This window comes from Macaca nemestrina, chromosome 18 (assembly GCF_043159975.1).
Source record: "Macaca nemestrina isolate mMacNem1 chromosome 18, mMacNem.hap1, whole genome shotgun sequence".
Classification (NCBI taxonomy): Eukaryota; Metazoa; Chordata; class Mammalia; order Primates; family Cercopithecidae; genus Macaca; species Macaca nemestrina.
This window is the reverse complement of record NC_092142.1, coordinates 19,790,669-19,813,530: the sequence shown is the minus strand read 5'-3', so window position 1 is coordinate 19,813,530 and position 22,862 is coordinate 19,790,669. Positions and strand designations below refer to the sequence as shown.

General features: G+C 41.5%; 1 protein-coding gene across 3 annotated transcripts in view; it reads right to left on the bottom strand.

Annotated features, from left to right (window-relative positions):
• The window catches only part of LOC105484990 (acyl-CoA synthetase medium chain family member 1), a 58,809-nt gene that overhangs the window by 12,087 nt on the left and 23,860 nt on the right, over positions 1 to 22,862 (bottom strand). For 2 of the 3 annotated variants that reach the window (XM_011747121.3, XM_011747122.3), the window contains exons 7-10: positions 21,934 to 22,013; positions 5,320 to 5,443; positions 1,909 to 1,989; positions 1,277 to 1,378 (exon numbers count right to left, since the gene is read on the bottom strand). In XM_011747121.3, the coding sequence (XP_011745423.2) occupies positions 1,277 to 1,378; positions 1,909 to 1,989; positions 5,320 to 5,443; positions 21,934 to 22,013 (387 nt within the window). The remainder of the gene's footprint in view (positions 1 to 1,276; positions 1,379 to 1,908; positions 1,990 to 5,319; positions 5,444 to 21,933; positions 22,014 to 22,862) is intronic. The other variant, XM_011747123.3, reaches the window with a different exon arrangement.

The following is a 22,862-nucleotide window of genomic DNA, read 5'->3' as shown; positions in this document are numbered from 1 at the left end:
TCTCTGGTTGGATCCAAGTACTGCTATTTTTAAAAAATCTCCTGAAATGATAGTAATATGCAGATATATATCTGTGGTTCTCAAAGTTGCCTGGACATTGTATAATATATATATGTTACCCCATGTTTAATTTTTCTCTCTTTCTTTCTCTTTCTTTTTTTTCTTTCTTTCTTTCTTTGTCTCTCTTTCTTTCTTTTTTTATGGTGTCTAGCTCTGTCGCTCAGGCTGGAGTGCAGTGGTGCAATCTTGACTCACTGCAACCTCTGCCTCCCCGGTTCAAGTGATTCTCCTGCCTTAGCCTCCCAAGTAGCTGGGGGTACAGGTGCGTGCCACCATGCCTAGCTAATCTTCTGTATTTTTAGTAGAGATGGGGTTTCACTGTGTCACCTAGGCTGAGCTCAAACTCCTGACCTTGTGATCTACCCGCCTAGGCCTCCCAAAGTGCTGGGATTACAAGTGTGAGCCACCCCGCCTGGCCTAATTTTTCTTTATACAACCTTAAATTGTGCTGCTGAGAATTAAGGCTAATTAAGGCCTGTATGTTCCCCTTTGGTCAAAGTATCACAAAGAAACCATCGCTGCCTTGAAACCACAGTGTGAGGATGGCAGTGACACCAGGACAGCTGCCAGTGAAGTGTCTTTGGAGAAAGGAGATGAAGTCTGAAATCAATTTCAGGGTCTGGTCATCCTTCCATGGCCAATATTGGAAGCTAAGATTTTCCTCTTTGTGGCCATTCCTATCCTGGGAGGGCCATTGCTTATTTGATCAGGACTTTCAGCAGGTTTCCTTATAATCCATCTCAGTTTTCTATAATCTCTGGGTTACTAATTTTTTAAAATCCTAAACCTACTATGTATTTGATGTGCAGAGGAAGTGCGATGCTTTTTATCTACAGCTTTTCTCTCTGTAAAATTGGATAATAGAGTTCCCTGGAGGCTCAGCGAGGATAAGTGATTTGTTTACACTATGTTGTTGGTAAGTGAGATGATATTATTTGAATCCAGTCAAAGCCTATATTCTTGACTACAGTAGATCATTGGAACGCAAGTCTGATGGTTCTGAAGCCAGTCTTCATTCTACCCCGTCAGCCCAAAAGTCCCAGGTGGGTTACGACAGGAAAGGATGGGGAAGTGCACTGTGAGCTTCGAGTTGAATGAAAACTCATTCATTTCATTGAGTTGGAGCAAATAAAAGAAGACTTGAAGAAGCCTCATGATGCAGAGCTCCCTGTCGGGATCCTTGGGATCATGATGGTGGCAGATGGGGGGTCATTACCTCATAGCACATGAAGAGGGTTACAGGCCTGGCAGGTTTGATTCTGATGCCAATGTTTCCTTCTGTGTTGGGTGGCAGGATGCTGCCCTTGTCATCAATGACCTGTAGCAAGAGGCCTGTGAATCGTACCCTGCAGGAGACCCCAGCCCTTCTGTCCCACCCAAGCACTGTCTGGCTTACGCATGGAACACCAGTGTGGATAAAATAATGGAAGAAACATCAGAAAATGGAATAAAACTATCAAAAGCCTTTAAAAGAAGCAAATGTGAAACTCAAGCCAAGGGTCTATGTTTCATGGGTTAGTAGATGTCACCAATGTGTCTTCAAGTTGGAAAACACTGATCAAGAAAAATGAAAAGCACCAGTTGCTAGAGAGGGCTGCCAGTGCAGCTTCTAGGTATTCTTTCCTACCCACTGTGTGTGATGCCCCAGCTGCTAGGGTGAGTGGTGTTCCTGCCCACAATAATGCAGTTTTCAACCAAGACCTCCATAGGAGACTGAAGGGAAAAATGAGAAGACAGGAGGAAGGATGACTGGGGCAGAGAAGTGTGGCTGGTGTTGTCACCTGGTGTCAAATTGTCCAACCCCCACTGAGCCCTAACTGCTCCCTGCCAATGCCCTTAGGACCAGACCTGGACGTCATAGGGTGGACTGGCCTTCCCCAGGAAACCCGGCTTGATCTTCATTTCCCGGAGGGTGGCACAAATTATTCCCTGTTCACAAAAGAAAGAAGATTTGTGTTGATCAGAGAGGTCAGGCTGATCACAAAGCAGCCAGAATCATACACAGCATCCCCTGCTCAGAGATGTAGTATTCCGCTCAATGGATGCTGCACAAAGAGCCCTTGTAGGGAAGCTGGAAAGCCTGGGTCTAGGCTCAAGGTGTTGACCCAACTCTATTCCACAGTCATTTTCTGCAACCAGTGTGGTCTGGCTCTGTACTAAGTGCAGAGTCTACAGAATCCAATGGGGAAGCAAAGAAAGAGGAAACAGGGTATTCTCCTGGCTGTGGGCATGTAATGTGGGGCATGCCCACCATTGAACAGGCATGTGTCAGTTTGCTATGGGAAGGCCACTAGTCTATGTAACAAACATTTATGTGGGGCTGTTAAGTAGTGATAAGGATTCTGCCACAACTTCTTGACTGATCCTGATGCCAACTTTTCCTTCTGTGCTGGGTGGCAGGATGTTGCCTTTGTCATCAGTAACCTGTAGGAAGAGGCCTGTGAATCTCACCCTGCAGGATGCCTCAGTGTGTGTGGAGGTTGTCTGGATTGCTTGTGCTGTTCTCTCTGTTAGCACTGCCCTATCTTCATCTGTCTTCCTGATGAACTTGATTCCTCCTTTATTGTTCTCACAAATATATTTATTTCTATAGCTGCATGCTTTACATTCAGACCAATGAGGGTTTGAATCTTGACTCCACCACACACTAACTGCATGCCAATTAATCCCTCTTGATCTCCTCCATCAAAGGGCAATAATGATAACACTTACCTCCCAGAGTGCTTGTAAGCATATGGAAAATTCTGCATAATACAAGGCACACACCATGTGTTCAATGAATGATGACTACTGGCTATTACTCAAGCTCCAAGAGGAGTCAAGGGAAAGATTCTCTTTCTGAAGCATTTCTCCCATACTTCCATTGCAGCCCACAGGGCATTATAATTATTTTTGCTTGTCTGTTTCCTTCAGTAGATAGTGAGCATCCCAAGAATAGAGATTGCCCTATTCATCCCTGAGCTTCCAACATCTGGAACAATACCCATCAAAAATGGCAAGGACCACAGCAGCTGCAATGTGAGCATATACTACAGGTTAGACACCAGCCAGAGCATTATATACTTCTTTTTATTTACCTTATCACAATCTGTTAAGATTGGCACTATAATTTCCATTTAAAGGTGGGGGAGCTGAGGTGAGAAAGCATACATAGGCTCCCGATGGTCTTAAAGCTATAATTGGCAGAGCGGAGACTTGGACCCAGGTCTGTGCTCCTGGGATAGGAAGATCTTTGCCCACTGCCACATCACTGCTCACACTCTAGGCATGTGGAAAACGTTGCACACATGAATGAACAGATGTGAAAGTGTTTTGAGAAATTAAGCACCATCTAGTGCTGCAAATATTGGAGTCATGGATGTAGTGTGTTGTCCTGGCCCACCATCCTCCTTGTCCAAATATGACCCGTAGGCCATTCAAACATAGGCCCAAAGTGTCACCATTTTTCAGGTCTGGAAGCAGACAAATTAACTGAATTGCTATTATACTTTTTTGCAAAATAATGTCAGTTGAGTATGTGAGTTGGCACTAAAATAATAATTTCGCACAGGGCCTGGGATAGCAGTCATCCTCTATGTGCTAGAGGGATAATGGAGGCAGAGGGGGAAAGTGGCTCTGTCCAACATTGGAAATGGATTGCAAATGTGTTGGAAGAGATGCTTACCCACACTGTAACTGATGAGGTCCTTGAACTTCCGGACATGCATAGTATTCTAAATGCCCCAACCACCTGGCAGCTCAGTGATACTCTGGAATGACACTGTTTGTGTGTATATGTGTTTGGTATATACAGAAAGTATCTGCTCCCTTATCCACCCTGCTAGTATTCCACAGTCAAACCTGTGAGTTGTCCTCCTAAATACCAAGCAATGAACTTTTGGAGCCAGCTTCCACTTGCCTTTGCAGCCCTAGGGAGGGTTAGTGGAGCTGACAGTACTTGCTGGAGGAGGTGGTCTCCATGTTGCTGGAGAGAGTCTCCTATCCCACCCACCTTCTGTGGCTCCTCTGAGCTGATGACCACAGGGACAGTGTTAAAACAGCCTTAGACCCCTTTTTAAGGTTTTGTCCAAGAGTTTTCAGCACATTGGTCCTGTGGTAAGATGATGAGTTGTACATTTTCTTTCTGCAGATAGATTTGGGACAAATTAGCCTAGAACTCTAGAACCTCTGGTTGGCATCAAACAATGCTGTGCATGCGATGGGGCTGTGTCCCGCACATGTGGCATAATTCAGCACATCTGCTGGGCTCAGTCGCTGAGCATATCATGACCATCCAGAAGGGACCTGTCCACTTTGAAAGGAAAACGAATCCCAGGACCCCAAAATCACTAAGCCAAAGGGAAAACTCAAGTTGGGAACTGCATCAGTTGAAACTGCCTCCCATTTTATTCCTAAATAAGAGCTAAAAAGATAAAAAACAAAACAAAACCACATGCCTCCCCTGCAATTTTCCCACTAAAAAATTCCTTGTGGGCCCCAAAGATCATTATTGTAAAACAGTTCTGTTAAATTTCAACCTGACATTGATAGCTCATCTTCACAGGTATCGGACAAAGAACAGAACTCAAAATCATCCCTCTGCTCTCCTGAGACAAATGCGTACCCAATTGCTTTCTCTGACTTATGTTTATCTTATGTAAAAATGCAGATTCACTGATCTAGATGAATGTGCAAGTGACTCTTCCTCTACCCTTCTCTCACATGTAAACAGCTGATCAAAGACTCACAAGAATGCAACCATTTGCCTCGTATCTGCCCACACCTTTAAAAAATTTCTTCCTGGCCGGGCGCGGTGGCTCAAGCCTGTAATCCCAGCACTTTGGGAGGCCGAGATGGGCGGATCACGAGGTCAGGAGATCAAGACCATCCTGGCTAACGCGGTGAAACCCCATCTCTACTAAAAAATATACAAAAAACTAGCTGGGCGAGGTGGCGGGCGCCTGTAGTCCCAGCTACTCGGGAGGCTGAGGCAGGAGAATGGCATGAACCCGGGAGGCGGAGCTTGCAGTGAGCTGAGATCTGGCCACTGCACTCCAGCCTGGGCGACAGAGCGAGACTCCGTCTCAAAAAAAAAAAAAAAAAAATTTCTTCCTCTTCCTCCAATATCTGCCCTTTCCCCTTTAAATATTGAAGCCCTCAAAATCATCGTTGGAGAAAGGCACAAACCTGTTTCCCAGGCGCGTGTCCTTAACCTTAGCAAAATAAACTTTTAAATTAATTGAGACCTGTCTCAGATACTTCCTGGTTTGCACCACCTACCGTTTCTGACTGCCCATAGACGTTGTAGAGCAGAAGGCCCGTCCGTCTTTTCCACTCCTCCTGGTCCTTGGGCCACAGGACCTCCCCACCAGTACAGCAGTGCTCCAGGGCAGGGAACCTGATACTTAGAGGAAGACAAGGTGCCAGGCATTGGTGAGCCACCCCGGCTCTGTGCATTCAGAGCTCTTAGGTCTGTCACTCAGATCATTCATCCTTCTAGTTCCTCACTTTCTTATTTGCCTTTTGGTCATTTTACAGATGACCATCACCAAATGGACATCACTCACTCCTGCAGTCCCTGTGAACTATTCTGGCAGCGGGGGGTTGGGTGGTGGTGAGGCTATTGTGTTCAATTTGGAATGTTTGGATTAAATTTGAATATTAATGTAACAAGAGGGAGAACTGTGTGTTTATCAGAACTCATCTTGGGGAAGCATTCTGTATAGCTAAGAAGGACATTTTTATAATCATAATGGGGTAAAGGATGAGATCTTAAGGACATGCTAGGGTGATAATAGAACCATATATTCTTTTATGGAGCCTACACTGTGCTAACTAAAGGGCTTTTGTATTTCTGAATGGGGAATGCATGTTAGGGGTTGGAAATGAATTGCTCAGGACATCAGAGCAGATTGAGCTGAGTGTAGGGAAAGAGACAGAGAGAAGTGTTACAGAGAACAGCCCTGACAGAAGAAATTTCAGAAAAAAAGAGAAAAGGCTGATGTGAACAGAAAAAATTAAAATATTTTACCCCAAACTATATTTCTTTGACATATTTTGAAATGGCTGCCACTTGGCTAGCAAATAGAGGTGCCCTTGCAAAGCCATCTTTTATGGGGGAAAATGTACATCTGTAGAGAATATCTATTAATGCAGCAATGCCCTGCCCTCTTTCTGTTGGGAAAAAGCTGAGTGTTGGGAAGAAAGCAGAGGCAGGACTTGCATGTCTGACATAATGTCCTCTGGAATGTGTCTAGACTTGCTGGCTCCTTGCTTCTAGCCTTCCTAGGCTCCTAGATTGATTGTATTCCCCTTATCTCAAGTAGCAGAGCATATTCCTTATAAATTCTAAACCATCACAACTGTAGATCATGCACCTGCCCTTTGACTTCCACATTCTCACCACCTGTTTCTTTGTTGGATTACCACTAAATAGCATGGGCTCCCAGGGCTTGGGGCCCTCACAGCCTCCACAGTCACAATGGCCCCCTGGTCCCACTTTACTTCTCAAACTGTCTTTTTCTCAGTCCTTTGACACTGTCGGACTTCGTTGCCCCCACAACCTGGTGTTGGGCCTGATCACCCCAACATTCCTGGCTGCCCAACATGGGGCAATGAAGACCCTGGTGAAGAAATGCTAGAGCACGTGAAATAGGAGGACGCATCATCAAAGGACACCCAAGGACGTCTAAAAGAAACTTGGCAGGAAAGCTGAGGGCTCAGAAGAACCAGTGTAACAATGGGACAAAGTGAAAGCAGACATTCTGCTTATTTAAATTTCTCAAGGCATTTATTACAAAGAGGGGGAGTGAAAGTCAGTACTCAGAATTTGTTATCACTCTTTAGTGCAGTAAAGCAGTTTTGCCCATGGTTCCCAGAACGAGGGACTATGGAGTTGGATGAATGGGAGAGAATTGGCAGAGATTTTTAAAAAATATATAAAGATGGAGCAAAAATTCCAGTCTCAGTTTAGTCATTGTAGGTGCTAATAAAAGCAGCTCTTGAATCATTTCAAACAGATGATAAGGCACATTCAGATGAGGAAGAGGAGGACAAGTGTAAAAAACTAACCTCAGATTCTGAATGTGAGGAATAGGAAATGGAGGAAATTAAAGAAAAGAAAGGGAAACTGAAAAAAGTATGTTTTACTAGCCCATCGACTCCACCTGCTGAATTAAGTGAAGGGCCACCTCCTCTCTCTCCTCTTAATGGGTGAGAAGATGAAATAGCTACAAAACTTACTGCTCCTGTAGTTGCAACATTAAAACCTGGAGCAATTGGTGGTGCTATACAAAATTCTATTCAAAAGGCTAGAGCCAAGGGAGACCTTGAAGCATGGCAATTTCCTATAACTATAATCCAGCAGGGAGGACAGAATATAGCTAATTGGACCACCTTTCCTTTTAAGATTTCTCCTCTCCAATTTCTACCCAGCTTGACCCCACTGCAATATAATCTCCAAGCCTTGGACCCTTGTCCAGGGCCTTAGAACTGATAACCCAGTACTTTAACAACTGGAACTGGGTCTATGACAACATAACAAATCAGGATGAAAACGAATTGAGTAAGTTAAAGGGAGGCACATATTCCTATAGTGGAAATGGGGGCAACGAGTGAACATCCTTCCACTGTGTTTCCAAAATCCACCTACAAAGGAGAGAAAGAGAAAGAGATATATGAGCAATTAAAGAAAAAGTAGTGTACCCTATTCCTTTAAAACCAGGATAAATTTAAGACCTATAATTGATAATTGAAGGTCTTCTCTGTGACCCTATAACACTCCAATACTACCTTGTTGTCAGTGTAAACAAGGGTGTAGTCCAAAAGCACATGACTTTGAGAGTTCTGCTCATGGCCCCAGGGTCAACCAACCTGTTGCTGGAACCCCGGAGCTGAATAGCTTTCCTCTCTGTCGACACTTGGCTCAGCCCAGAAGTACAGGAAAAGTGGAAGCTGGTTCCAGGCAAACCAACGTTCCCAACTCCGAAGAGTTGGGGGTTGTTGGAGAGCCCTTTCCCAGAAAGCCTGACACCTGTGTCTTTAGTCCGGCAGCCACGCCAGTTGCTTTTAACTGGCTGGCAGGTGCCTGATATTTAGCCCCCAAATTCTAAAAAAATATAGGACAGAATAGCAAGCAAAAGGGGTTCAATGGTGCTCACCACTTGGTGATAGGTGAGCACCTATCGTAGTCACCAAAATGTGTCTGGAATTTATTCCTTCCAGTGGGTTCTTGGTCTTGCTGACTTCAAGAATGAATCTGCAGACCCTTGCAGTGAGTGTTATAGCTCTTAAAGATGGTGTGTCTGGAGTTTGTTCCTTCAGATGTTCAGATGTGTCCAGAGTTTCTTCCTTCCAGTGGGTTTGTGGTCTTGAGGACTTCAGGAGTGAAGCTGGAGACCTTTGCAGTGAGTGTTACAGCTCTTAAAGGTGGCACATCTGGAGTTGTTTGTTCCTCCTGGTGGGTTCATGGTCTCACTGACTTCAGGAATGAAGCCACAGACCCTCGTGGTGAGTGTTACAGCTCATAAAGGTAGTGTGGACCCAAAGAGTGAGCAGCAGTAAGATTTGCTGTGAAGAGCGAAAGCCCAAAGCTTCCACAGCATGGAAGGGACCTGAGTGGGTTGCCTGGCTGGCTCCAGTAGCTTTTATTCCCTTATTTGGCCCTGCCCACATCCTGCTGATTGGTCCATTTTACAGAGCACTGATTTGTCCATTTTATAGAGTGCTGATTGGTGCATTTACAATCCTTTAGCTAGACACAGAGCACTAATTGGTGCATTTACAATTCTTTAGACACAAAATCCTTTAGACACAAAAGTTCTCCAAGTCCCCACCCAACCCAGAAGTCCAGCTGGGTTCACCTCTCAAGACCATTGACAACCAGTAGCCTTCCTATCAAAAATCCTAACCCAGTAACCCACAGATGGCCCAATTGCATTCAGTCTGTAGTAGCAACTGCTTTCCTAGCAGAAGAAAGTAGACAAATAACTTTCTTTTAGAAGAAACCTCATTGTGAGCACACCTCACCAGTTCAGAGCTATCCTAAGAAAAAAAAAAGCAAAAATGTAGCTTACTAACTCAAAAATCTTAAAGTCTGGGGATATTCTGTGAGGAAAAGGTGATTTAACATTAACCACTGAAAATTCCCTTAACCCAGCAGATTTCCTAACGAGGGAATTAAATCTTAATTACCATACAGAGGGCCGACCAGACCTAGCAGGAACTCCATTCAGGACAGGACAATAGATGGCTCCTCCCATGTGATTGAGGAAACACACACACACACACACAGACACACACACACACACACAGACACATACACACACACACACACAATGGGTATTCAGTAATTGATAGGGAAACTCTTGTAGAAGCAGAGTTAGAAAAATTGCCTAATAATTGGTCTGCTCAAACATGCAAGCTGTTTGCACTCCGTCAAGCCTTAAAGTACAGAACCAGGAAGGAACCATCTATACCAATTCTAAGTTAATTTAGACTAAACAAGGTCTTATAGACAGCAAAGGATAATTGAAATTCCAAACTTACAAGGGTTTAAACAGAAGTAAAGTTTGCTAAAAGTTAACGGTGTAACATGTATTATCCTAACTTCTAGTCTTGTGGCCTTAGACAGTTTAGTCCACAGACATAAAGGAAGTTCACTTTGGAAAAGTGGTTATCTTTAAAAAAAAAACAACTCTATCTCAATCCTGACTCAAAAGGTTACCTACATCCTCTCTGAAATGAATTTGCATAAGGACAGTTGTTTATGGGAGTGCATCTTGATGGGGTAGCTGGGTTGTTATGAAATACTCAGGAACCTAGCCCAGCTCTAGAACTCACCTCTGAGTGCAAAGGCAATGTTGGGCATGCTGGTAAAAGACCACTAGAATCCAGCAGCCTGGACCCCTTTCTTTGTTGTCAAGAAAGGCAGGAAAACAGGTGCAGGACTGCTACATCGGTGAGCATAACTAATCTGATAAGCAGAGGTCCATGGGTGGTTATGCATCTTGGAAAGGAGTAAGTATTATGACCACAGAGGATGCTCTAGGACTAATGCTCATCAGAAAATGACTAGGGGTGCTGTCATCCCTATGTTCTTTATTCAGATGGGAAACTTTCCCACAAGCCAAAACACCCCTAAGATGTATTCTGGAGAATTCGGGCCAGTCAGAGTGTATGTACCTTTTTCCCTCTCAGACTTGAAACAAATTAAAATAGACTAGGTAAATTCTCAGATAACCCTGATGGTTATATTGATGTTTTACAAGGGTTAGGACAATCCTTTGATCTGACATGGAGAGATATAATGTTACTGCTAGATGAGACACTAACTCCAAATGAGAGAAGTGCCTCCATAACTGCAGCCTGAGAGTTTGATGATCTCTGATATCTCAGTCAGGTCAATGATAGGATGACAACAGGAAAGAGAAAAATTCCCCACAGGCCAGCAGGCAGTTCTCAGTGTAGACCCTCACTGGTACGCAGAATCAGAACATGGAGATTGGTGCCACAGACATTTGCTAACTTGCGTGCTGGAAGGACTAAGGAAAACTAGGAAGAAGCCTATGAAATATTCAATGATGTCCACTATAATACAAGGAAAGGAAGAAAATCCTACTGCCTTTCTGGGGAGACTAAGGGAGGCATTGAGGAGGCACACCTCTCTGTCACCTGACTCTATTAAAGACCAACTAATCTTAAAGGATAAGTTTATCACTCAGTCAGCTGCAGACATTAGAAAAAACTTCAAAAGTCTGCCTTAGGCCCATAGTAAAACTTAGAAACCCTATTGAACTTGGCAACCTTGGTTTTTTATAATAGCGATCAGGAGCAGGTGGAATGGGACAAACGGGGTTAAAAAAAAAAAAAAAGAAAAGGCCACTACTTTAGTCATGGCCTTCAGGCAAGAGGACTTTGGAGGCTCTGAAAAAGGGAAAGACTGGGCAAATCGAATGCCTAATAGGGCTTGTTTCCAGTGCGGTCTACAAGGACACTTTAAAAAAGGTTGTCTGACTAGAAATAAACTGCCCCCTTGTCCATGCCCCTTATGTCAAGGCAATCACTGGAAGGCCCACTGCTCTAGGGGACGAAGGTCCTCTGAGTCAGAAGCCACTGACCAGATGATCCAGCAGCAGGACTGAGGGTGCCTGGGACAAGCGCCAGCCCATGCCATCACCCTCCCCAGGTATGCTTGACCATTGAGGGCCAGGAGGTTAACTGTTTCCTGGACACTGGCGCGACCTTCTCAGTCTTACCCTCCTGTCCCAGACAACTGTCCTCCAGATCTCTCACTATCCAAGGAGTCCTAGGACAGGAAGCCACTAGATACTTCTCCCAGCCCCTAAGTTGTGACTGGGGAACTTTACTCTTTTCACATGCTTTTCTAATTATACCTGAAGGCCCCACTCCTTTGTTAGGGAGAGACATGCTAGCAAAAGCAGGTGCCATTATACACTAGAATTAGGAGAAGGAAAAAGGGTAAATATATATACGTATATATGTATGCTTACCTAGTCCTCTATGCCCACACAGCAATATGGAGTGAAAGGGAATTCCTCACTTCCGAGGGAACACCTATCAAACATCAGGGAGCAATTAGGCCCCCAAATTCTCCTTACCTCTGAATCTACTTCCTCCAATCCCTGCCTAAAGATAATTTTATGGCAAAGAGAATTTGCTTGTGTCTCTCCAGGTGACAATCGGGTGCCTGTGTGGGCGCCCACCAAACATCTGAAGATCTTTCATAAGCCACAGCATCTAGTGGACCCACCTGTACAGTGCAAATGGAAGGTTTGAAAAGCCTCGATTTGCTTTGCCTGTGCCTTCTGTTACAAGGGGCCTGTTTCTCATTATCAGTGGCCTCCCGGCTACAGCCACAAAAGTTTTTGCCTCTGTTTCAGTAGATTTACTAACATGGAGGTGAGGGTATGCTTGTGTTTTTGCAGTAGATGAATGAACCATGTGGATGCCCTCAAGATGTGTGCGACCATGGAATGGGAGACTGAAGGGACCCATGGATTCCAACCATGGACCGGGTTCCCCCAGTACGAGCCATGAGCCAGTTGAATCTGAATGTGAAGAAGGAACGAAGACCGACCAGAGTCATGGATGTTTAATGGACCAATGCTTTCCGACTCAGTTCCTTTCTACCCTGAATACAAGAGACCCTAATAGTTAGGCAGGAATATCATCACCTCTATTCAGCATGAAGTTACAGAAGATGGACCTTCATCCTTCTGCAACCCCTAGGATTAAGGGTCCTCTTGTAATAAGGGAAAGGGGAGATATGTGGGAAGCATTCAAACCAGAGTAACTCCAGTTTGAATAAGGGCTAAGAAAAATGAAGCTGGATCACCAACTGGCAATTAAAGGCTGCACAGCCTATAATTGCCTTGCTCAATTAAAAGAGGTCACCTTTTATGCTAGTAATAATGATAGTAATAATTATACCTTCTCTTTTACAAAAAAGAGAAAGGGGACATGTTGGGAAAAAGCTGAGTGTTGGGAAGAAAGCTGAGGCAAGGCTTGCATGTCCGACATAATGTCCTCTGGAATGTGTCTAGACTTGCTGACTCCTTGCTTCTAGCCTTCCTAGGCTCCTAGATTGATTGTATTCCCATTATCTCAAGTAGCAGAACATGTTCCTTATAAATGCTAAACCATCACAGCTGTAGATCATGTGCCTGCCCTTTTGACCTCCTCATTCTCACCACCTGTTTCTTTGTTGGATTACCAATAAATAGCATGGGCTTCCTGAGCTCAGGGCCTTTGCATCCTCCACAGTCGCGATGGCCTCCCTGGTCCCATTTGACTTCTCAAACTGTCTTTTTCTCAATCCTTTGACTCTGCCAGACTTCATTGCCCCCACCACCTGGTGTTGGGGCTGATAACCCCAACATTTCTATGCCTTTCTCACATCCAGGAGAGACTGAGAATCTGATACCTTTAAAAGTCTGAAAAGAAACATTTACCATCTATTCTCTCTGAAGGAGTCTTCATGTATCTAACAAGGCCAGCTTTGCTAGCTAATGTTCTTCTTTTCTCTCTCTCTCAACCTTTCTTGCCACTCAACCTGATTTACCAATATAACCTGTTTCTGGCCATGCTCTCAGTCTGCATTCTTTTCTGTAGCCTCAGGATGGTACTGTAAACCAAAAATGAAATTTTAAGCACCCCCAGCCAACTGAATGGACCCCTCCTCTCAGTCAATGGCATTCTAAAGTTAACCTGAGACAGGAGGTCTGGCCATGATGGAATTGGGTGATTGGATGTACCTCATTATACCCTCCTCCCTTATGGAATTCAGGCACAACTAACCAGCATTAACATTAAAACAGAGACCTTAAGATAATTTATTCTCTCCGAAGCCTGCTACCTGGAAGCTTCATCTGCATAATAAATACTTTTATCTCCACAATCCCTTATCCTAACCCTCTCTTGTATTGATCCCAGGTCTTTAGATAAACTCAACCAATTGCCAATCAGAAAATCCTTCTATGACCTGGAAGCCCCTGCTTTGAGTTGTTCCACCTTTCTGGAGCAAACCAATATACACCTTATGTATATTAACTGATGTCTTATGTTTCCCTAAAACATATAAAACCAAGCTGTAAACCAATCACCTTGGGCACGTGTTCTCAAGATCTCCTGAGGCTGTGTCACAGGCATGTCCTTAACCATGGCAAAATTACCTCTACATTGATTGAAGCCTATCTTAGTATTGGTTTACAGTATAAAAATTTCTGTATATCATTGAGAGGCTGGGTTTTCATTCTGAAGGCTCCCGTGCATACATGTTAAATAAATTTGCAATATTGTTCTCCTGTTAGTCAATCTGGCTCATGTCAGTGATTTTATAGTGAAACTTTAGGGGTCCAAGAGCCTATGGCCCTCACAGAATGTTGGTAGTGAGGACTAAGTTCTGTTTTTTTTGTTTTTGTTTTTGTTTTTTAATCTTGGCCAAATTCCTACCTAAAGGGTCTGGGGAGTCATGCCCTACAAACCATAAATTCTCATCAGATGGGTTTTATTTAACCCTTTATATCATGACTTACTTTCCAATCTGACTCTGGCATAGCATTACGAGACAAGGAAGAAAATAAAAATATTTTACCCCAGAACATATTTCTCTGCCATATCTTGAAATTGCCCAGCAAAGTCTTTTGTGGGAAAAGTCCACATTCTATAGGAAATCCCCTTTCCCCTTTGTTTTCTTTCTTTCCTTTCCATATCCAGGAGATAATCAACTAAGAGACAGGCACCCTTTTAAGTCCAGTAAGAAGCATTTTACAACCTGCTCTCTCTCTCTCTGAAGTCTGCTATCTGAGAGATTCCTCTGCACAATAAAACTTGGTCTCCACAATCCTTTATCTTAACCTGAACATTTCCTTTGATCCCAAGTCTTCAGATAAACTTAATCAATTGTCAGTGAGAAAATGTTTAAATTTACCTATAGCCTGAAAGTTTCCACTTTGAGTTGTCTTGCCTTTCTGAACCAAATCTATGTATTTCTTAAATGTATTTGATTGATGTCTCATGTATCCCACAGATATATAAAACCAAGTTACACCCTGACCACCTTGGACACATGTTCTCAGGACTTCCTGAGGGCTGCGTCACAGGCCATGGTTGCTCACATTTAGCTCAGAATAAATCTCTAAACATATTTTACAGAGTTTCACTCTTTGTCAACAATAGTTTGGTGCCCAAACACATGGGGCCTCAGATAAGACTCAGGACCCCAAAGGAGTTGCCCAAACTCAGAGCTAAGGTACCAGCAGGGCCCACTGAAGCCTACCTGACTTTGAGCTTCTCCTCCGGTGGAACTGGTAAGTCCTCCTGAACCCCAGACCTCCCTTTGGTTGATGGTCCTTGATTTATTCTGAGTTGGTTTTCTCCTAGGAAGTTGTTGTTTCAGGATCCTTATTCTAGTTCAGAGCTGCATTCTACATGGAATTCTCTCTTGCTTTTTCTCCTAAAATTTATCTTGATTTGGTTCATCCGTGCGCATTTGCTTAAGGAACTGAACTGTTGTTTTCATAGATAAATGAGAGACTGAATTTTTTAGCTCCAAAGAGAAAGGGCATTTGCTCCTCCTAGTCAAAAATGTACCCTGGGTGACCAAGGGCCTTGTGGGAGTGTCTGGGGGGTTGACCCTCCCCAACATGCAGCAGCCCTACAGGGAAATCCCCAACAAAAATTAATTTAAAATTGCTCATCCAGCAAATGCATATAAGGGCTGATCACCCAGGGTTTTGAGCCCTCTCAGAGGTCATAGACCTCTGGAGAGAGAAACCCAGACACCTGGGAGGGCAGGAATGACTCAGTGGTGATACACTGTGGAGTCCTGCCCACAAGCAGCACACATTGATCCATCACACAAAAACCCTAGGCTACAGCTCAGTTCCTCCTTTTAAGAAGAAAAAAAAGTGAGAAACAAATCTAAGAATAAGGAGAAAACAAGGAGAATGATCCTTTTCTGGGCACTCTGTAGGTTTTATGACATCTCTACTTGCCAGAGTTTATATAAAATAGAAGTAATATGGTCTTCGTGCACATTTACATTAAGGAAAAAGATTCCTAAGGTCGACCTGCAAACTATAGAGTACCTAGGTTCTATTTTCTTTTCTGCCTGCTTTAAATGTGCTGTTACTTTTCTACTGAGATAAAAACCACCGTTTGGATCTGTGTTTTGCAAGCTGGCAAAGTTGTATTTATCCCATGGCTAAAGTACTGAAGTAATAGCTATGGGAACTTTGTGTGTGTGTGTGTGTGTGTGTGTGTGTGTGTGTGTGTGTGTGTGTGCATTTAAAGGCCTTTATCATAGGCTTCTATAATTTCATGTTCAACTGGCAATTGAATCCATTTTAATTTCCCTCTAGCATACCAGACTTTCTCTTTGTACCTTATGATGTAAATTTTACTATCTGATTTCACCTGAGTTGCCTTTCATATGCAAATTTAAGGCTATTTAGCTGACAACTGCCTAGGGTAAGATTTTTTAAAATGGCAAAAAGAAAAAGGTCTTTATGAGTCTATACAATGTGCTTCTACCAGCGTGCCTAATACATCATATATTTATGTGTGTGTATACAATATTTTCACGACTAAAAATATATGAAGAGGCTGGGCCCAGTGGCTCATGCCTGTAATCCCAACACTTTGGGAGGCTGAGGCGGGCAAATTACCTGAGGTCAGGAGTTCGAGACCAGTCTGGTCAACGTGGTGAAACCCCATCTCTACTAAAAGTACAAAAATTAGCCGGGCATGGTGGCACATGCCTGTAATTCCAGCTACTCGGAGGCTGAGGCAGGAGAATTGCTTGAACCCGGGAGATGGGGGTTGCAGTGAGCTGAGATTGTGCCACTCCAGCCTGGCTGACTAAGCAAGATTCTGTCTCAAAAAAAAAAAAAAAAATCATAAAATAAAATAATATATATACACACACATATATGAAGAGCTCTGATTAACTGGCTTTTAAAAAGTGCTTAAATCAGATACTAAAAAAAAAAAGACTAGTTAAATGCTTTTTCAAGTTCACGTGACTTAAGTAAAATCTTTACTTAAATAAGATTTTATTTTAGTAAAGATTTAGCTGGCTTTAAAATTATTGGCCAAATATCAGCAATGTCTTTAGAATTGTTAGCATTTTGTTTGCACCTATTGATCAAGTTGTTTCATGTTTATTCCTGCAGAATACTATAAGATTTGCCATGTTATAAACTATAAAACCCAGCCCAAGACAGAGGGATATTTGATTGTATATGCTTATGAAATATTGTTGGCTTAAATGAAAACAGCTAAATACTGAGTTATTGGTATAAATATCCTTAAAAGTAACCATAAGTTTTATTACTTAGGTAAACACCTGAAATTCACAGCTATAAAAATGGTTAATAGAAAAGTAACTTAAAAAATATTGGCTATCACTTTTTTGCAAATAATCTAGGTAAACTACTAAATTAATCAGGTAAATGTAATGGAATAAATGCTTGTAAACAAACCTGTCATAATTTAGGATCTAAGGTTATATTTGATATTAAGTATCTGGGTAATTTCCAATTTAAGAATTTTTAACGTTTTTATTAAAGGTAAAATATCTTTGTCTAATTCAAACCTTATTTAAGGGTTATATATGAAACAAGGTAAACCAGGCAATAAGGGTGATATAAAGAAAGTTATAAAAATAAACAGGTATTTTTGACAAAAAAATTTAAAAAGGCTTAAAGAAAAGATATTTTATATAAGAAAGAATCTTGTGCGGTAAATTTTTGTCCAAAATAAAAATGATGAGATTGTACAAGAAAGAGGGGTATTTAATATAAAACAGTCTGAATACTTGTGAATGAACTACGTAAGTCATAATAACATTAACAAAATAAATTTTTGAGGGAGTTATGTAATTCAGTTTTCTATAACTAAAAATAATCATAATAATCTTTCTAGAGATGGGTCTTTAATATTTTAAAAAATGCACTAGCACAAAACTAAGTAATTGGTTAAAACAAGATTTTATTAGAAATATTGACTTTTTTGGGGGGGGGATGGAGTCTCACTCTGTCACCCAGGTTGAAGTGCAGTGACATGATCTCAGCTCACTGCAGCCTCCACCTCCTGGGTTCTAGCAATTCTCCTGCCTCAGCCTTCTGAGTAGCTGGGACTATAGGTGTGCACCACCACCCCTGGCTAATTTTTCTATTTTAGTAGAGACAGAGTTTCACCTTATTGGCCAGGCTGGTCTCGAACTCCTGACCTTGTGACCTGCCCACCTCGACCTCCCAAAGTGCTGGGATTACAGGTGTGAGTCACCATGCCTGGCTGACTTATTTTTAATGCAAGAAGTTTTTCAATTTTTAATTGTTTCTTTAACATTCTTCAGATTGATATCTTAAAAGTGCTATTCTTTCTCTTTTGAAAAGGCCTTGAAGGATGGCTCTCTCCTTCACCTTTTGTTGGCTCCTGTAACTTTTACTAGTTATGTAAAGTAAGGGAGAAAAATTGTTTTTGAAAACAGACAAAGTAACTTTTGAGCATGTCTTTTATTCTGCATGCCTGTTATATCTCCATATTTGTATGTGTCATGTGGAAGTGATATTTCACTTCAAAACTACATGAAAGAGTTCTAATCAACTAACTTTTAAAATGTAAGTGCCTATCAGATTGGCAAAAGCTAGCTCACATGCCCTTTTAATTTACATAACCTTGATAATCTGTGCTAAAAATTTAGTTTGGTAAATTTAATCTCAAAACTCTCCAGTAATTTAAAAATCTTAAAGTCATGTTTTAACCCTCGGGTTTTGCCCCCACCAACCCCCCAAACTGAAAATTCGGGTGACTAAAAAGTTAAAATACGCCGGGCGCGGTGGCTCACGCCTGTAATCCCAGCACTTTGGGAGGCCGAGGCGGGCGGATCACAAGGTCAGGAGATCGAGACCACGGTGAAACCCCGTCTCTACTAAAAATAGAAAAAAATTAGCCGGGCGCGGTGGCGGGCGCCTGTAGTCCCAGCTACTCGGGAGGCTGAGGCAGGAGAATGGCGTGAACCCGGGAGGCGGAGCTTGCAGTGAGCCGAGATCGCGCCACTGCACTCCAGCCTGGGCGACAGAGTGAGACTCCGTCTCAAAAAAAAAAAAAAAAAAAAAAAAAAGTTAAAATACTAGAAGCACAAAATATGCATTTGTTAACATTTTATAAACACAAAGATGTCAATTCTCAAAAAAATGTAAGTTTCTTTTTGGTTAAGAAACATTTAAGAGTTGCTTTATAATGAAGGATAGTAACTCTCGTAACTGTCAAACTATAAATGTTATTTATCTCTCCTTATTTACTTTAAGGAAGCCAATATCACGGTATTCTGAAGACCATATGAATCTCTCTCATTTGACATCCCATTGGGCCTGGATCTGTTTCACTGCTAATGCTCTGCTTCCAAAATTATACAAGTTGCCTTCCTCTGGGCCCAGGAACTATCATGGAAGAGGTGGGAATGTAAGATTGTAAGGGCCAGCTTTGAGGGATACAATTAGGACAAGACCAAACCCTCCAAATCAAGAAGAGCGTACCAAAAAAAAATGCCTAAACAGCTGGTTAAACAAGTTTAGTTGTCTTCTAAACTCTTATGTGTCACTTTTGCATACATCCAACCACAAAACTTTTCTGCTTACTGTAAAATTTAAATATATATATATTTACTAACAGGATAAAGTACCTTGTAACAAACCCTCCTGGGTATAATACTGCCAGTTATAAGTTGTGAAGATAAATACGTCTATACATATATACATATTTTAAATTATTTTTCAGAACAATGCTTATATTTTGAATAGCTAATTGCTATAAGTCTGTAAAAGAAACCAAGCTTACAGTAACTCAACACATAAAAGTTAAAAAGAAGCCAGTCTTGTAACTTTGTCTTTTGGTTCTATTGTCGGGTTTTTTGTTTGTTTGTTTGTTTGTTTGTTTTTTCAGACAGAGTCTCTCTCTTTTCACCCAGGCTGGAGTGCAGTGGCACGATCTCGGCTCACTGCAACCTCTGCCTCCTGGGTTCAAGCAATTCTCCTGCCTCAGCCTCCTGAGTAGCTGGGATTACAGGAGCCCACCACCATGCTCAGCTAATTTTTGTACTTTTGGTAGAGAAAGGGTTTCACCATGTTGGCCAGGCTGGTCTCGAACTCCCAACCTCAGGTGATCCACACACCTTGGCCTCCCAAAGTGCTGGGATTACAGGTGTCAACCACCACGCCCAACTTTTTTTTTTAACTTAAAATAATTTTAAGAAGTAAGGAATGCCTGTCCACATCCATTCCTATCTGGCCTAGAACAATTAATTGGCTATAAGTCTTTTGACTCCTAAGGTCCTCAGCCATGGGCAGTCCTGCCAAGGAAAAAATGACAGTGCAGAATTATGACTTCTCCTGTGACAAAATCTTTTCTCTCCCAGATACCAGGATATGGTCCAATTCAAAAGTGGTGGGAAAAATAGATTCGTCTACTGTTAACAAGTCTATAACAATTTAGATACCGAGGGACAGATGTTCCTTGCATTTAATTTACACCCTCCTCAGGATGCTTTATCTATGGAAACACATTGACCAGAAAAGATATTCAATTTATTAAATTCTGAGTTCATGTTGGTCCCCAATTTCCAAATAAGATTTATCATAGGGTTCAAATAACTCTTAATAAGTAAGGTAACCACACTGTGAGTCTGATCAAAGAATATGATGATCCATGCAGTGTTTATTCTGGCTGATGGATTCGTTTACTGCTCTCTGATGCCACCTATAACCTTGGATGCCCAAATCTTCACTATCTTTATGATAGACATTTTCTTGTAAATGTTATGCCAGATACAGCAAAAGGGAAAGGCACAATTAAAGACCCGGATCATGATAGCTCAGAACATAGATCTGATCTGGGATTTTTTTTAAAAAAGACTAAACCCTAAGCCTGACTCCATCTCGTCCCTTAAACTCCATCTCTTCTCCCCATTATCCAAAAAGCTAATATTTAAAACTATTACCATCAAATCAGAGGACCAAAGTACACAAAGTGGGCAGAGTCTCAGATGGAGTCATTAGTTATGCCCTGATAAGATGTGTACCGAGTTTGGACCAAGGCCATCATCTGAGGAATGTTGCAAAACTTGGCTGTCATAAGAGCTTTGAAATACAGATGGAAACAGAATATAGCCAGACTGAAGCTTCGTGAGTAAAATCAAATTATAATTCAGAGTTAGCTCTGTAAGGGCAATCATTAAACTCTGATATTTTAACTTTTATGTCTAAAACATGTTAGCTCTGATTTTTGAAGCAGCCATTTCAATTTCAGAGTCCCTAAACGATACATAAATTCCCACAAGTTTCAAAGAGTGTATTTTGGTTTAACTTAAAATTAACTCTCAAACATAGGAAGATGCAAAAATAAAGTTGTGTTAAGATAACACCACACACCCAACAGCCTGGCAAAAATTAATAAGTCTTACAATACCAAATGTTGGCAAGAACATGGAACAATGGAAATTCTCCTGCCCTGCTTATATAAGGAAGCATAAATTGGAAGACCGTGTGGTATTGTGTTGTATCAGTGTGACCCGCAATTCCTTTCCTTGAAAAACTCTACAGAAATGCATGCATCAAACAAATCCTAGGACACACCAGTGTGTGTGTCCTAGGATTCTATGCAGCATTAATCATCAATAGCCTCAAAGTGAAAACTACAGAAATGTCCATTAATAGTAGGACTGGTATAAGAAATTGTGGTATTTTCATAAAATAGGATGCTGCACAAAATGAAGATAAACTACAGTAATATGCAACAACAGGGACACATCTTAGAAACATAATTATTATGTAATAATGTAGCATTACATGTGTGAAGTTCAAACACATATAAAATAAAATTTTGGTTAGGGATAGTTCCTTAGGAGGTAAATTATAAAGGCAAGTAAGGAATTAACAACATGAAAGTCAAGATAGTTGTTTCCTTTAAGGGAGATGGAAGTCTCTGAGGTGCTGGCAATGTTATGTTTTTTTGACTTGGGTGAGTGGTTACTTAGGTATTTTCTTTTTAATAATTTATTAATCTGTAAATTTCTGTCTTATGCATTTTCTGTATAACTGTTATTTCACAATTCAAATATTTAAAAAGGAATCAACCCACAATCATGCAAGGCTCACTGAGTTTCCTTTGAATCTCTGGATCTGCTTTAATTTAACTAATTAACTTTCGATCATTATCACCACCAACACTTAACACACACACACACACACACACACACACACACACACACACACACACACACTCCCCAAAGAACCAGAAGAAAAACAGACCATAATGTATCAGATTACTTAAAATCCTCCGCAAAGATGTTGTTACAAGCCACTTCTACCATACCTGGTGAAATCTTGCTGCAGAATCATTCGAAATATAGATGGTGCCCCAAAAAACTGGTTGATGGGGTATTTCAACAATGCCTGGAAAGGGAAGAGAGAAGAAATTTTATTTTTACAGTTAAGATTAAACTAACAACCAATTATTAGCAGTCTAGTTCTGACCTTCCCTCTAGAAGAGCCCACTTATTCATTTCTTAATCATTTAAATACACATATATTGAGCATGGATTTCATACATGGTATGCATCAGGTACTGATGGGGGAATACAAAAAGTGAGGTAATGTTCCAACTTCTATGGTGAGTAGGTGCTAATAGGATAAAACAGGACTTGAATGATAAGGCAGAAGTTGGTAAATGTCATAAGAAATATTTGAAGTACAAAAGTTCTGTAAGAACACAGGAGAGGGAAATACTCCTAGTTGTGTGTCCCAGGGGGCTTGATGGAAGAGGTGGTATTTAGTCAGGACATTAGCAAATAGATATGGTGTCTACAGGCAGAGAAACAGGGACTATCTTGGAGATAGATGAAATAACAAGAAATAGGGTCTCGGGAGCTAAAGAAACATTTAAGTCAAGTCAAATAATATGATTTATTTGGATCCACTGGAGAGGAGCAATAATTAAATTTAGGAAGATAAGGTAAGTTGGAGCCAGGTTATTTAGACTACAAAATGTTTGGTATTCATGATTAATTAGTTGGATGTATTCTCTTTTCAAGTTTCAGATCAGCGTGGAGATACACTAAGAGAGTGAAGAACAGTAAAGAGAAGAGAAAGTGGGTTTGGGTGTCTTAATTTAAATCCTCTTCCTTAATTTGTCCATAATTCTATTTCCTTATCTGTAACATGGGAATGTCCATATAGTCCATGTAGAATCATGATTAAATATAATTGTCATTTGTGGACAAATCTGGCTCTACTTCCAGTCCC